This window comes from Trematomus bernacchii, unplaced genomic scaffold (assembly GCF_902827165.1).
Source record: "Trematomus bernacchii unplaced genomic scaffold, fTreBer1.1, whole genome shotgun sequence".
NCBI lineage: Eukaryota > Metazoa > Chordata > Actinopteri > Perciformes > Nototheniidae > Trematomus > Trematomus bernacchii.
Genome location: NW_022987662.1, coordinates 5,098,335 through 5,111,462, shown reverse-complemented (window position 1 = coordinate 5,111,462; position 13,128 = coordinate 5,098,335). Strand labels below are relative to the sequence as shown.

General features: G+C 40.1%; 1 protein-coding gene across 2 annotated transcripts; it reads right to left on the bottom strand.

Moving 5' to 3' along the window:
- Positions 1 to 4,391: 4,391 nt before the first annotated feature.
- Positions 4,392 to 11,440, bottom strand: LOC117487053. 2 transcript variants are annotated; one of them, XM_034135718.1, is made up of 21 exons: positions 11,356 to 11,439; positions 11,212 to 11,270; positions 11,051 to 11,137; positions 10,845 to 10,966; positions 10,608 to 10,751; positions 10,398 to 10,475; positions 10,143 to 10,310; positions 9,749 to 9,851; positions 9,088 to 9,308; positions 8,516 to 8,672; positions 8,222 to 8,433; positions 8,024 to 8,138; positions 7,749 to 7,948; positions 7,532 to 7,646; positions 7,286 to 7,455; positions 7,112 to 7,206; positions 6,481 to 6,611; positions 5,871 to 6,060; positions 5,575 to 5,716; positions 4,642 to 4,738; positions 4,392 to 4,504 (listed from the first exon to the last, which is right to left on the bottom strand). In XM_034135718.1, exons 1-21 carry the CDS (start codon positions 11,376 to 11,378, stop codon positions 4,428 to 4,430), a joined length of 2,706 nt encoding a protein of 901 aa, XP_033991609.1. In that variant the 5' UTR covers positions 11,379 to 11,439; the 3' UTR covers positions 4,392 to 4,427. The 2 variants fall into 2 exon arrangements, with proteins under 2 accessions (XP_033991609.1, XP_033991608.1); XM_034135717.1 differs by having other exon boundaries at positions 7,749 to 8,138; positions 11,356 to 11,440.
- Between the last annotated feature and the right edge of the window lie 1,688 nt (positions 11,441 to 13,128).

The following is a 13,128-nucleotide window of genomic DNA, read 5'->3' as shown; positions in this document are numbered from 1 at the left end:
TCTTCTGGGAGACATGCCCAACACCATTAGGGTGATCGACTGCACCCATGTACATATTCAAGCACCTCGTCAGAGGGAGTGGGAATATGTCAACAGGAAAGGGATCAGCATCAATGTGCAAATTGTGGGAGATGCTGACCACCTTGCCATCACCAACTGTGTTGTGAGATGGCCTGGGTCAGTCCATGATGCACGAATCTTCAGAGAGAGCCGGTTGTTCACTGAATTTCAAACCAACAGGCCGGATGGAGTTATATTAGCCGACAGTGCCTACCCACTCCTACCATGGGTGATGACACCTTTTCCCACGGCAAACACTCCCTCACAGATGCGCTACAACAACGCCCATGGAAGAACAAGGTGTGTCATTGAGCGCTTGAATGGAGTACTGAAGAGGCGTTTTGCATGCCTGAACTATCTGAGAGTGGAACCCCAACGAGCATGCTGCATAACACTGGCTTGTATTGTGCTACACAATATCGCTGTCCATCGCAGAGTCCCCCTCTCTGACATCGATGATCCCCCAGAGTCCCTCGCACCTGCTGATGATCTAGGCCCACCTATGGATTTCCCTCTAAATGAGAGACTGAGTGGTGGGTGCAATGCGAGATGCTATTGTCCGCAATTACTTTTGAAAAGTGATGACAGATGATGGACCTTTTTTTTGTTGAAGATATTTTTTCTTTAATCTAAATTACATTTGTGATTGACAATCGTTGTTGTGATACTTTTATGAGCATAAACATTTATGTCATCAACATTTGGTTGAAAACAAAATAGGCCACCACAAACGTGAGCAAAAATGGAAAAATAAAATGTATTTCCCATGAAGGCTAAAAATGGTATATTATTTCAGTTAACAAACTTTGCCATCTTATTTAAATTGAAACATATTTTAAAATAAATTGTACAGTACATTTTGCTCTGGTAATCCACCTCCTGGTGGGATCAGGATAATCCATTTTTTTGGGATCAAACTGATCCCAATCCTGTGTTACCCATTTTGAAGATTTGATCCAGATTAAAGCTTGGATTGGATTTCCTGATCTGATCGGATATCAAAGTGATCCTAATCCTGTTTTTTTGGTTTTTGAACTACCCAAAATCCAAATCTGATCTGATCAGATAGGGATTCAAAGTTTGAACTCCAGGGCCCAGAACACAGGGAACATCAAGAAAAGCATAATGGGGCTCCTTTAAAGTATCAGATTTGGATAATCACTGTTTAAATGAAGCTCCTCGATGCACTTGCAAGTATGAGTGAAGGTCAAGAGATCAGTGAAAAAGATTTACATTTTAATTTAAACCTACCACAAGTCAAATATTAGCATACATATTTGAAATAATTTGTCAATGTTTAACAAACTAGAGAATACAATTCCTGAAGAAATTGCTAGTGGGAATGCTTTATGCTGAAAGCTGACGCTGAATTGCTATGCTGAAATGTAATGTGTAAGAAGAAAGTGAAGAATTTAGATTGAAATGATACATGAACACTGGGGGCTTGAATGTGTGATGAGAGAAGAAAAGAAAGTAAAAGGCTTGGAAAAGCAGCAGAATATTTGAACTGCAAACTTTTGAACTAACTTGATGGCGAATGCTCTATCACCATGGCAACGGCATTTGATGACACCCCATAATACGCTTAGATGTGTTGATGGCTGCATCGTTACCAAACCTGTGAAGTTTTGGGCCATTTCGAGCATTTGAACTGAAGTTGTGAGAAAACCGTGTTTCATAGTGAACGTTATGTTGCCAAGGCAACGGCATTTGAAGAAATCTTAAAACTGTCAAATAGATGTCTTCACGGCTGGACTGTTAGCACACATGTGAAGTTTGAGTTTAAAACCACAGCACTGAGACTGCTCTTGTAAAGGTCTTCAATGACATCCACTTAAACACAGACAGTGGCAGAACTTCAGTGTTAGTATTATTAGATCTCAGTGCTGCGTTTGACACTGTTGACCACAACATATTACTAGACCGACTAGAAAACTGGGTGGGACTTTCGGAAACAGTTCTAAATTGGTTTGAGTCCTACTTAAAGGACAGAAAAAACTTTGTTTCTATAGGTAAATACACATCTGGGTTGACAAATATGACATGTGGGGTACCTCAAGGCTCCATCTTGGGGCCTCTTCTCTTTAACATCTACATGCTACCCACTGGCTCAGATAATGAAAAACAACAAAATAAGTTACCATAGCTATGCGGATGACACACACATTTACGTAACAATTTCACCAGGAGACTATGCTCCAATTCAAACACTGAGTAAGTGCATTGAACAAATCAATGACTGGATGTGTCAGAACTTTCTCCAATTAAACAAAGATAAAACTGAGGTAATGGTTTTTGGAGCCAAGGCAGAACGTATAAAAGTTAGCGCTGAGCTTCAGTCTGCAATGTTCAAAACAACAGATAAAGCCAGAAATCTAGGTGTAGTCATGGACTCTGACCTGAGTTTCAACAGTCACATTAAAACAGTTACTAAATCAGCCTACTATCACCTAAAGAATATATCCAGGATTAAAAGACTAATGTCACAGCAGGATTTGGAAAAACTTGTCCATGCTTTTATCTTCAGTAGACTGGACTACTGTAATGGTGTCTTTACAGGTCTCACTAAAAAATCTATTAGAAAGCTGCAGCTAATTCAGAACGCCGCTGCTCGAGTCCTCACTAACACTAAGAAAGTGGATCACATCACTCCTGTTCTGAAGTCCTTACACTGGCTTCCTGTGTGTCAAAGAATAGATTTCAAAATATTGTTGCTGGTTTATAAAGCTTTGAATGGTTTAGGCCCAAAATACATGTCTGACCTACTGCTAAATTATGAACCATCCAGAACTCTCAGGTCTTCAGGGACTGGTCAGCTTTCTGTCCCCAGAGTCAGAACTAAACATGGTAAAGCAGCGTTCAGTTATTATGCTCCAAATATCTGGAACAAACTCCCAGAAACCTGCAGGTCTGCTGCAACTCTTACTACTTTTAAATCCAGGCTGAAGACTTTTCTTTTTGCCGCTGCTTTTAATTAAACTATTCATATCTTAAACTGCACTGTAACTTTTATCCATGTATTTTTTCTTTTAATGTTTATTTTATTATCTTTTATTTTTAATGACTGATTTTAAATGCCATTTTCTTAATGTCTACCATTTTTGTAAAGCACTTTGAATTGCCTTGTGTTGAAAGGTGCTATATAAATAAACTTGCCTTGAGCACTTTTTGACCATTTTCATAGGAGTTATAGCAATATCGTGTTTTACGGCGAGGGATGCATTGCCATGGCAACAGCTTTTGAGGAAAACTCACTAATGGCACATAGACATGAAGGCTGGACCATTAACCATTATCTGAAGTCTGCTGCTCTGAGCATGTCAGTTGGAGTTATGACATCGTGTTCCATGACACAGGTGTTTATATTTGAGCTAACGACGTGTCCAGAGATCAAAGGTTTCCATGGTGATGTGCAGTAATCAGTGAGAGGAGAGCCTTTTCATTGTTCTGAATGAGAGATAAACCTCTTACATGTGAACGTTTTGTTGAACCGTAACAGATATTGGTGAAATTTCAACGTGTGAAGCATCTGAAGGAAGTTGAGCATCTGAAGTGTGCTTTTTGTGTACTTTCGGGTTAATGTGGCCTTTTTGGCAGATTAACTAAAGGTGTGCGGCTAATGCTGTGAGTAAAGATCAGCTTGAATTTACAATTGGCTTTAATGGAGACATGAACGTTTTTGTCACTTCATGCCCTCAAGAGGCATTTGGTTTAATTTATTTTTCAAGCTTAGAGATGTTTTCCTACGTTTGTCATGACAAATTAAGTCTCAGGAGTGTAGTGTTTGGGAATTATGGCAGGTTTAAAAAAAATATATGAAGGCGAATTTCAAGCTGTCCTCCACTCTAGCTTTGAGATCACACACACACCTTAATGTTAAAATCTGAAGAAGGCCTCTTTACCAAGGTCGGAACAATGTTTAATATTTCTAAAAGAATGAATCAGATTTAAAAGTTGTTTAACATGAATGTCAGAAAGATATATATTTTTTTTAACTAAATGCTCACTCCAGGCAGTCTCCAACAAATGCATAAATTAGGCATATTTTGAGTTTCAACAATATGAATACTAAAATATGGCACACTTTTGGAAAGGTATTTTTCAAGCCTCAGGAGACTAAAGTTCAAGGTGCAATGTTATGATGAAGCAGTATGTCCGTATTGTATGCCTATTGCATGAAACCGTACACACAGGCAGTTGCTGTACAGTACATAATACATTTAAATATATGTGATTTGGAACGGAAAATTAGTTTTGGACCTCCCCATAACCATAGAAAACACAACTATAGATTAAAAAAAACTCCAATATTCCCAAGAAAATACTACAAGTGTGAATTATTTAAAAATATTTTATTAGGACTTTGTTTAGGAGCTCATTATAATGATTGGTCCTGAAGTTACGTGTTTGAAACCAGGGTCATCTGAAACGTCACGATTTTGACCTGTGGGAGAAAAAAGAAAAATATATATCTTAGCCACTTTATTCAAAAGTCATTGTCCCATTTTATAATTTGAGCAAACACATGTAAACCTTATTGTACATTACTGGATAATGAAATCAGCATGTATGAGAGCATACCCTTCATCGTGTTGTCCTGGTCTGAACACTGCACATTACAAGCTGCATCCACTGGATTTCTAACATCACAGATTACCACCTCACAGTGGACAAAGACCTACAAGATATGAACAGATTTAAGGGTTTGTTATAGACAGCGTACTTTTGTTTTCCAAACTCTGATGCTGCGTTCACACCGGACGCGATGCTAATATTCACATCGCTCGAAGCGCTCGAGTTTCACCGCGGCTGCGTTTACTCTCATCATTCAAACAAGACGCGCTGGCTCGGGAGCTACAACTACAACAAAATGAACATATTTTACCGTGATTAAAATTGTAATACACGTTTCTAAATGATGCCGAAGTAACAACATACTGATACCGGTTGGTAAAAACCATAAATTAATGCTTGACAAGTCTGCAGCCAAGACGGCAGGCGAAAAACCTTTTTAAATGCTTGTTGAATGAAGATCGGGTCGACCAGGCTAAGCTAACGTTGTATATGCTCATTCCACACTCATAACAATGAGCCTACAGACATAAATAAACCAGCGACTGTATTCGCCATGACACAGACAGTCTGTGGTTTGTACTCGTTTAACTTTTGTCCAGTTTCTGAACAGATATGAGGAGCTGTGAGCTCTGTGTGCTAACTGCTAATGTTTTCTGGTTGAACGTCAGGCTGAGATCCTCACCGCTGATTGGCTTCTGCGAGAATGCGTCACGTGAATTTGACACTCGAGTTGAAAAAAATTGAACTCTCGCATTTGACGCGGCACCGTTAAATCGCGCCCACCGCTTCATGCTCGCTGTCGGAGCGAATTTGCGTCTGTCCGCGTCTCTGCATTGACTTTACATGTAATTGCGCCACCCCCAAACAGCGCGTCCGGTGTGAACGCACCATGAAGCATCTAAAAATAAAAAGACTATTTATTCTTATGACTGATAGTACCTGGCGGTTCAAGTTATCCTTGTCTTCGGCGAAGGCAAACATCGGGACCTCAAACCGCTTGAAGTTGGAAGGATAATGAACTCTGCCCTTAGGCAAAACAGAGTGGAAGATCACTGGGTGCGGGTCCCTTGAGTTTGCACAACTGAGGGAGAAAAAAAAAAAAGTTATTTTATTTGGGTAAAGATGTCCAAAAGTCTGCAAAATGAGCACCCTATGATTTTAAACCATCCCTTTTGTTCAGTTTGACAAACAGTTAATTGGGACAAAAAATAAATAAAGAAATATATACAAGTTACCCATTAACGATGAGGTCCCATCGAGGGAGGGACGTCTTGTCCTCCTCCAACGTCACCCAGCAGTACGCCAGCTCAAGAGATACTTTAGGGTTGTAAGATCCCATCAGTTCCACCTCGAAATACAGCGGCTGTTGTTGGTACTTTGTGATGGGATCGTCCTCAACGCGCTGAAACACACTGTAGGAGTCGTCTGAAGTGAAGCAGAACATGTTGACCCGAATTAGACAGGAATAGAAACGGCCTGTACACAGAACATTAAGGTGCATAACGCAGAAGAGTTTAACTTGGATTTACATAGTCAACATCCCAGGTGCCAACTCAGTTCATTGGTTTAAAGATTAACTTTATGAAAAAAACCATTCCAATTACTTAAAGCAACTAGATTCATATGAACTGTCCAAGTTACCCAAAATCCTGCATTTTGATAGAAAGTGTTATCCTATCTCTTTGCATTAAGCTTTTTCAACGTGTTGACATGATCGAAAGAACTCTTATTTCCCCCAGTTTCTAGCTTTGGGAGAGTTTCCAAATACTCAAAAAAATGAATCTAATCCTTAGCAAGCATGCAAGACAAAAACAAACCACACAAGGCATGAAGAACTTTCTTTACCCAAAGCAACTCTCATTTCAACCTGCATCTCGCCTCTTGCATCGTCAGTGTACGGTTCACTCCTGCGAGGTCGGGTGTTGAAGCCCATAGCCTGGTTTGTGTTGATGTCATAGTAACAGAACACCTGAAGCCTGAAAGAAGAAAACTCTTACGTGGGAACACTTAGAACTGTTCAATTGTTACCAATTGGCACCGTTAACATCTGGGATTGCACCATAGAAGGATTTATGGCGTACCAGTTGACTTCTGATAAGGAAAATACCATTTAAGAGTCTTTAAAGTTCTAACTTTTGTCACATGGTTAGCCTACAAAGTCTCTGTATTTGTTTTTAAATTTGGCGTCAGACTGTCAGTTTACATAATGGTGAACATGAATGTTTACGGCTGCAAAACCCAGATTTCTTTTAATAATGTCCAAGCTGAGAATTTCTCTTTTCTGACCAAAAGTCTAAAACCCAATGACCTGAAGTTTATCATGTTAAGACAAACAGAAAGCATTAAAAAGCTGACATTTAGAAAACTGGAAGCACTTTGTTAATTAATCTTCCATGTCATTTTTCAAGCAACAGCTTTGATAATAAATTAATCATCCAACCTTCAGCTTGGTGATTCCAAGTCTCGAGATACTCACACAAACTCCGGCTCCTTCAACTGTGACAGCTTTCTCAATTCAAGTTCATCTGTGATGGAGATTTCATTCTCATACACCATCATATTGGGCAAAAACTAAGAAAAGACAAATGGAAAATCATTTCTCAGTTTTAAACATACCGCAATCAGCAAGCTGTTCAGCAGCATGCTTTACCTTTCTGGTCGTCCCACAGGTGTTTGCAGTGAAGACAAAATAAGCGTACTGGTCGTTGCTGTATGTGGGGCCACAGGCGGGGTTTCTGAGGGTGAGCCGTCGGGGGTTCAGACTGGGAACAGACTCCATGGTTATAGCCAGAGCCGTGATGGTCCCATTAGGGAAACACCCTGAAAAAGACGATCAGACATTTGTATGCATTGGAGATTCAAGCCTACATAAGAAAACGTATTCTCTTTAACAAACCGATCAGCTTTGTGACGAAGTTGCAAGTCAAGGAGAAGTCTTTGATATGTTTGTTGGTCTTCGGATATCTCAGAGTCACATCCAGTCTGCTCTTGATGGATGACTCCTCAACAGCCTGAGAAGTTTTCAGAAACAATACATTGATTTAAAGAGGACTATAATCGTGACAAATGTTGATAAATCCCTGCACATTTAAAACTTTGGTTAAGAGTCATACCTCGACCGTAGCATCAGCTGCAGAAGATGGTACAATCAAACTGAAATGTGTGTCGTTGCCCATTAAGCCGTACTGCTGAGCCAGGCTCAAGGTCAGCATTCGTTTTCCCATTATGGTCTGAAAGTTTAATCCTTTGGTCCCGTATTTCACGAGGACATGGAAATTCTTATCATCACAGCTACCTGAGACAGAGGGAAGATCTGCAGAGGGAGGAAAATACTTTGAAACATCTGTGCTCGTTTTGTTATGAATTCCTCTTATCCATGGGTACAGACCTATGTCTTCTAGTTTAGCTCTCAGATAAGCAGTGGCAGTAAATGGAGCATGCTTTGGCAGGACCAGGAAGCCAAAGGTCAGATGAAGATTGTAAATTGTAACCCCCATTTCTTTCTGTTGGGAGAAACAGATAGTTATTAGCTGACAAAATTAAATAAAAAATGCATTTCATTTCCCACGTTGAGTGTAAGGCTCACCCTTTGTCCTACGACACGGTCCGTGAAGGGCACTTCAACAGTATAGACCTTTGAGAAGCCGTTAGGGGACATTTGTTCAAAGACTTTAAAGCCTCTGGCAATGCAGTCGGCCAAGGACAGAACCTCAGAGGGGGAGATGATGTTCTTTAGCGTTACATCAAAGCCCACCGGCCCAATCAACGCCTTAAACATCATCTCCTTGGGAACAGTGGCTGTAGGTCAAAAATGAAGAAATTAAGGCAGGTTGCAATTTATGTAAAAAAGTAACATGAGTACCAAGATAATATGACTCACCGTCAATGACTTGTGGAGGTTGAAGCTGCAGGGGGGTCTCGACGGGGAGGAAGACTTTGTATCTCGTGTCCTCATTAGTGTCGTCTTCAGTCCAGAGCAACTCGAGCATCAGCTCAATCATATAAGAAGTGAAGTACTGACCATCCTGGACATGACTCTGCATAAACAAACATCCTGAGTAAGGCCTTTCCTGAATAACATCATCATCTACAGATTTAAAGAAAAGGGGAAATTTGTCTGGCAATGAAGCACTAGATGTTGCAACAGTCAAACATACTCACACGATCTGTTTACATTTGTTTTGTACATACCAACAGGATTTCAGTAGTGTTATTTTCCATGAAACAACAAAGTGTGATTGCTTGTTAAACTGTGTCTCTAAAGTCTAAAATGACTTGAATGTACCATTTAACTACGCTGATTTCTCCACTGTTGTGAGAAATTCTTTAGATCCAAGAAATATAAACATCTACATTTTGCCCTTTTGTAGTATTTTAGATGTTTTTTTTGCATAGCTGCATACATGACTAAAACAACCTCGTCAATGTATGGACTCAATTGTTTTATCTAACCTTGATCTGGCAACCAGCAGCCCCAATAGGGATTTCAACAATGACGTAAAGGTCATCGAGAGTCAGGGAATAGTTTCTGGCCGAAATCTCTGTAGCTTCGAGCTTCCTTCCATCGACGCCCATGTTCATCTCCAACAGTCTGAAGTGTTTCGAGTAAATCAGAGGGTCAATGCGCCTCGGCAGGAACCAGCGGATTGAGGTTTCAGTAAAGAAAACCCCACCTGTACACCAAAAAAAAGCTAATAAATACACTTAAAGAAAGGTCTAACATGGAAAGATTTAAGGAAAAGGGCTAACGTTTCGGAAATAGTGAAATCCTCAAAACATTTTGACTGAACAAATAGTTAATCATTCGTATTTTATTTAAACTATCTGAAAAAGGAGAATTCAAATTATGAATGTAGCAGTTTTACAGCCACATACAGTAACAAATCCTTAAAGTGTCATTTAAAAAAAAAATAAAGCACTTCTTCCTGGATACAAGTTCTGGTGGGGAAGATATTTTTGGCTCCATTTTTAGAAAAGTTTGATATTTAAAAAAAGCTGGAATCAGAAATAATACTGGCAGATGTGTTTTTTTAATTCCTGACAGTAGAAAGTGCCCCAAATTCCGAGTGAAAAACACTAGAAGACATGACATCACAGAGTCTCTTTACATTACCCTGAGCTTGAGGACAAGCGGCTCGTGCATAAAGTTGAGTAGTCAGCTTCGTCTTCTCAAATATAATCAAGGTGCTGAGCACAGTCATCGGCACACCTGCTACCTGCGGGGGGAGATTACACAACATGTGGATGTAAATGCATACTGTGGTAACATAATAATTTCCCTCGTAAAAATATGGGGGGGTTATAAATAAGAACTCACTGATTTAAGAGTGCCAACTGGATTCCAGACAAAGTAATGCATTTGAAAGGCTGTCTGATTACATTATTTTATCTATGGCTGCAAGTGTAAGCAAGTACCTAATGGGCTGCAAATGATTTAACAAGTCTGCCTGAGGGGAAAGATATCAAGTGAGAGTTGTTTGAATCTCAGTGAACTGCAGTCCACTTACATCCTTGGTGTATGTTTCACGTGAAGGATTTGGGCTTCGCAGCAACAGCCTGGTAGGAGTGCTTGAGATCCCATAACCATTTCTCTGGGCTTCGTCCACCTGCATGACCCTCTCCTCAGGAGTGAAGAACACCACTGTGTTGATTCTGAAGCTTGCGTCCATGGGTTGCTGTGAGGCAAATATCAAGACATTACATACAAGATGTTTCTAGAATAAGAAAAGAAAAAAAGGCAAAATGAGCCAGTCTTACTGTACCTCAGCAGCTTTTCGGGGATCCGAGTCGGAGTATGCAGGCAGGTTATATTCATTTGGAGCTGCTTTTTTCACAGACACCTAGAAATGAGGCCACTCCATAAGTGATAATCAATCTCTGCAGTGACATGCAATGTACCGGCCTTGACACTCATACGAGGCATCAAGCCACTAATCATATAGACGGGAACATGCCCTGCTGCGTTCACTTGCCTCCATGTAGTTGGGTTTACAGATAATTTCCCGGGAGGCCCAGGGAGAGTAGTAGCAAGTTTCTTCCACCAGGTGAAACTCGTCTTCAACCACATTGTCAGATTGTAGCCGCAGACCTAGTTTTGTTGTGAATGCTTTATCATCCTAAAAACACATGGAAACAAGTCTCAAAATTAATTGCCATGTCAAAAGCAATATTTGGTGCTGCGTCACAAACTAGCATTCAGTCGTTTTTACCACATTTTGAGCAAAACAGTTTTGGACGGAGGCATAGATCACAGCGTTTCCCCTGTGGTCTTTCTTGATGGTGAAGCCACACTGAGAAGATAGACTTGGCATGAGGATGATTGAAGAGTTATCTGAGGAAACGAACAAGAAAAGTTCGAATTAAAAAAAATGAGATTAAGTTAAGAAAAAGCAACACATTTGAAATGTCAGCTTACTTATGACAGCGGACACTTCAAGAAAACTTCCTCCAAGTCCACTGACATCCACACGCAGAAAGTTTCCAAGGCATTTAGAGTTGATTTCTGGGATTAAAGATTTATATTAGATAGCAGCACACAAGTGTGTTGAAAAATATATCAAAAGGACAAAAACATACTTATTGGGTGCTTATTTTGTGCCTCAATGTTAACAACTGCTACAAGGAGAATGAACCACCTGAAAAAGATTGAATACATTTTAAATGTATAAAGAAAAATAAACCTTAATTTAAAATATATAGATAAAAAACAAAACTACAAACCCCAATCCAGCTGAACAACCCATGGCAAGAGTTGGGAGACTGGTGAAGGTCCCTGGTTTTTGCACTTTTTAAATGAATTTGTTGAGGATGAGGGAGGGTCCTGCTCAGCAGATATAACCACACACAGGTGGAGCACATTACTGCATAATGAGGTGATTGAGCAGGCCTGTGTGTAAAGTCTGAAGGGAATCCCAACATTTAGGGCGTTGAGGGTAGCAGAATGGCTGACTGAGCAGGGGAGAAGTATAGAAATATCTTTCATTAAAAAAAGAAGCTGAAGCAATAATACTGAAGCATGGCCAAAGCAGTCGGATGAAGTTAAAAATAACTGAGAACAGCTAAATCTGTTAATCAGCTACCCAGTTTAGAGATTAGTAAGTATTTGGCATGAACATTAAGTTAATTTACTTATTTGTTTTGAACAATATTATATATTTGGTATGTTTCTTTTTTTCTTTGCATACACTTTTATGTTTAAATACTATACATTTTGCTGATATACTCACTTACTTTTACTTAAGTAACGTTTCTAATGCAGGACATATACTTGTATCAGAGAGAGTATTTTTACTGTGTAGTTTAAGAACTTTTACTTAAGTAAAATATCTGAATGTGTGTACAAGAAACTCCCTCTAAAAGGAAACTTTGGGATTGTAGCTTTTGCACACGGCCAGGAGTTCAAAACTTTAATCTCAATCAGATCCGACCAGATTTTGAAATCCCATTTTTTGTGATCCAGGATCCACAAATCGGCCAGATTTTGTCCCTGTAGTTCAAAGCAATTCAGGATAGGATCACCCTGATCCAGATTACGACTTTTCAAGATTACTAGATCCTGAATATCAGTGCTTTAATCCTACCGATCGCCATCTAGTGGATATGAAAAATAATACAAGGAAGACAAGAGACCACATTGCAGAGACATCTATAATGTTTAATTATATTTTTAAATACATAAAGGACATTAAATCAGAATGGAATTGTAATTTAAAAAAATACTCTCACTAGGGTAACAACAAAAAAACATTCATTCAAAGGCAGCTGGATCATCCAGGCGTGCTTTGAGGAGCTGAATTCTTAGTGAGGTTTCAGTTTGCTGAAGCCGGCACAGCTGTATTTGTTCTTCTGCCAGACGGATCTGAATCTCTGCCCTCTCCGTTTCACGGCTCAACAGTGTCTCGTAGGCATCATCCCTCTGCTCTGGAACTGGTGATGGACTTCAGACGGCGCCAACACTCCCCCCGACACCAGTGAACATCCAGGGAGCGGACATTGAGATTGTGGAATCTTACAAATACCTGGGTGTTCACCTGAACAATAAACTGGACTGGACTGATAATTCTGCTGCTCTGTACAAGAATGGACAGAGCAGACTCTTTCTGCTGAGGAGACTGAGGTCTTTCGGGGTGCAGGGGGTACTCCATACCTGCCAACCCTACCGATTTGGGCGGTAGTCTACCGCTTTTGACATGTTTCTACCGCCTACCAATTTAGCTGGCTTTCCCTACCGATTTCAATCTTCCCAAATTATTTTTTTTTAAAATGCCCCTTGGCGCACTGACAAGCTGCTCGACTTTGGCTCCTATCCAATGAAATTGGATTTGCTCGTCACATGATTAGTGTTTGGTTTTGGCGCCCCAGTTAAGTGTTGTTTATTCACATGACACACTGACAGCGACACACTGACAGCAACACACCGACAGCGACACACAGCGACAGGTTTTGATGGTTGTGATATGGAACTTCCCGAGAAGAAGAAGCCCACCAAGCGGT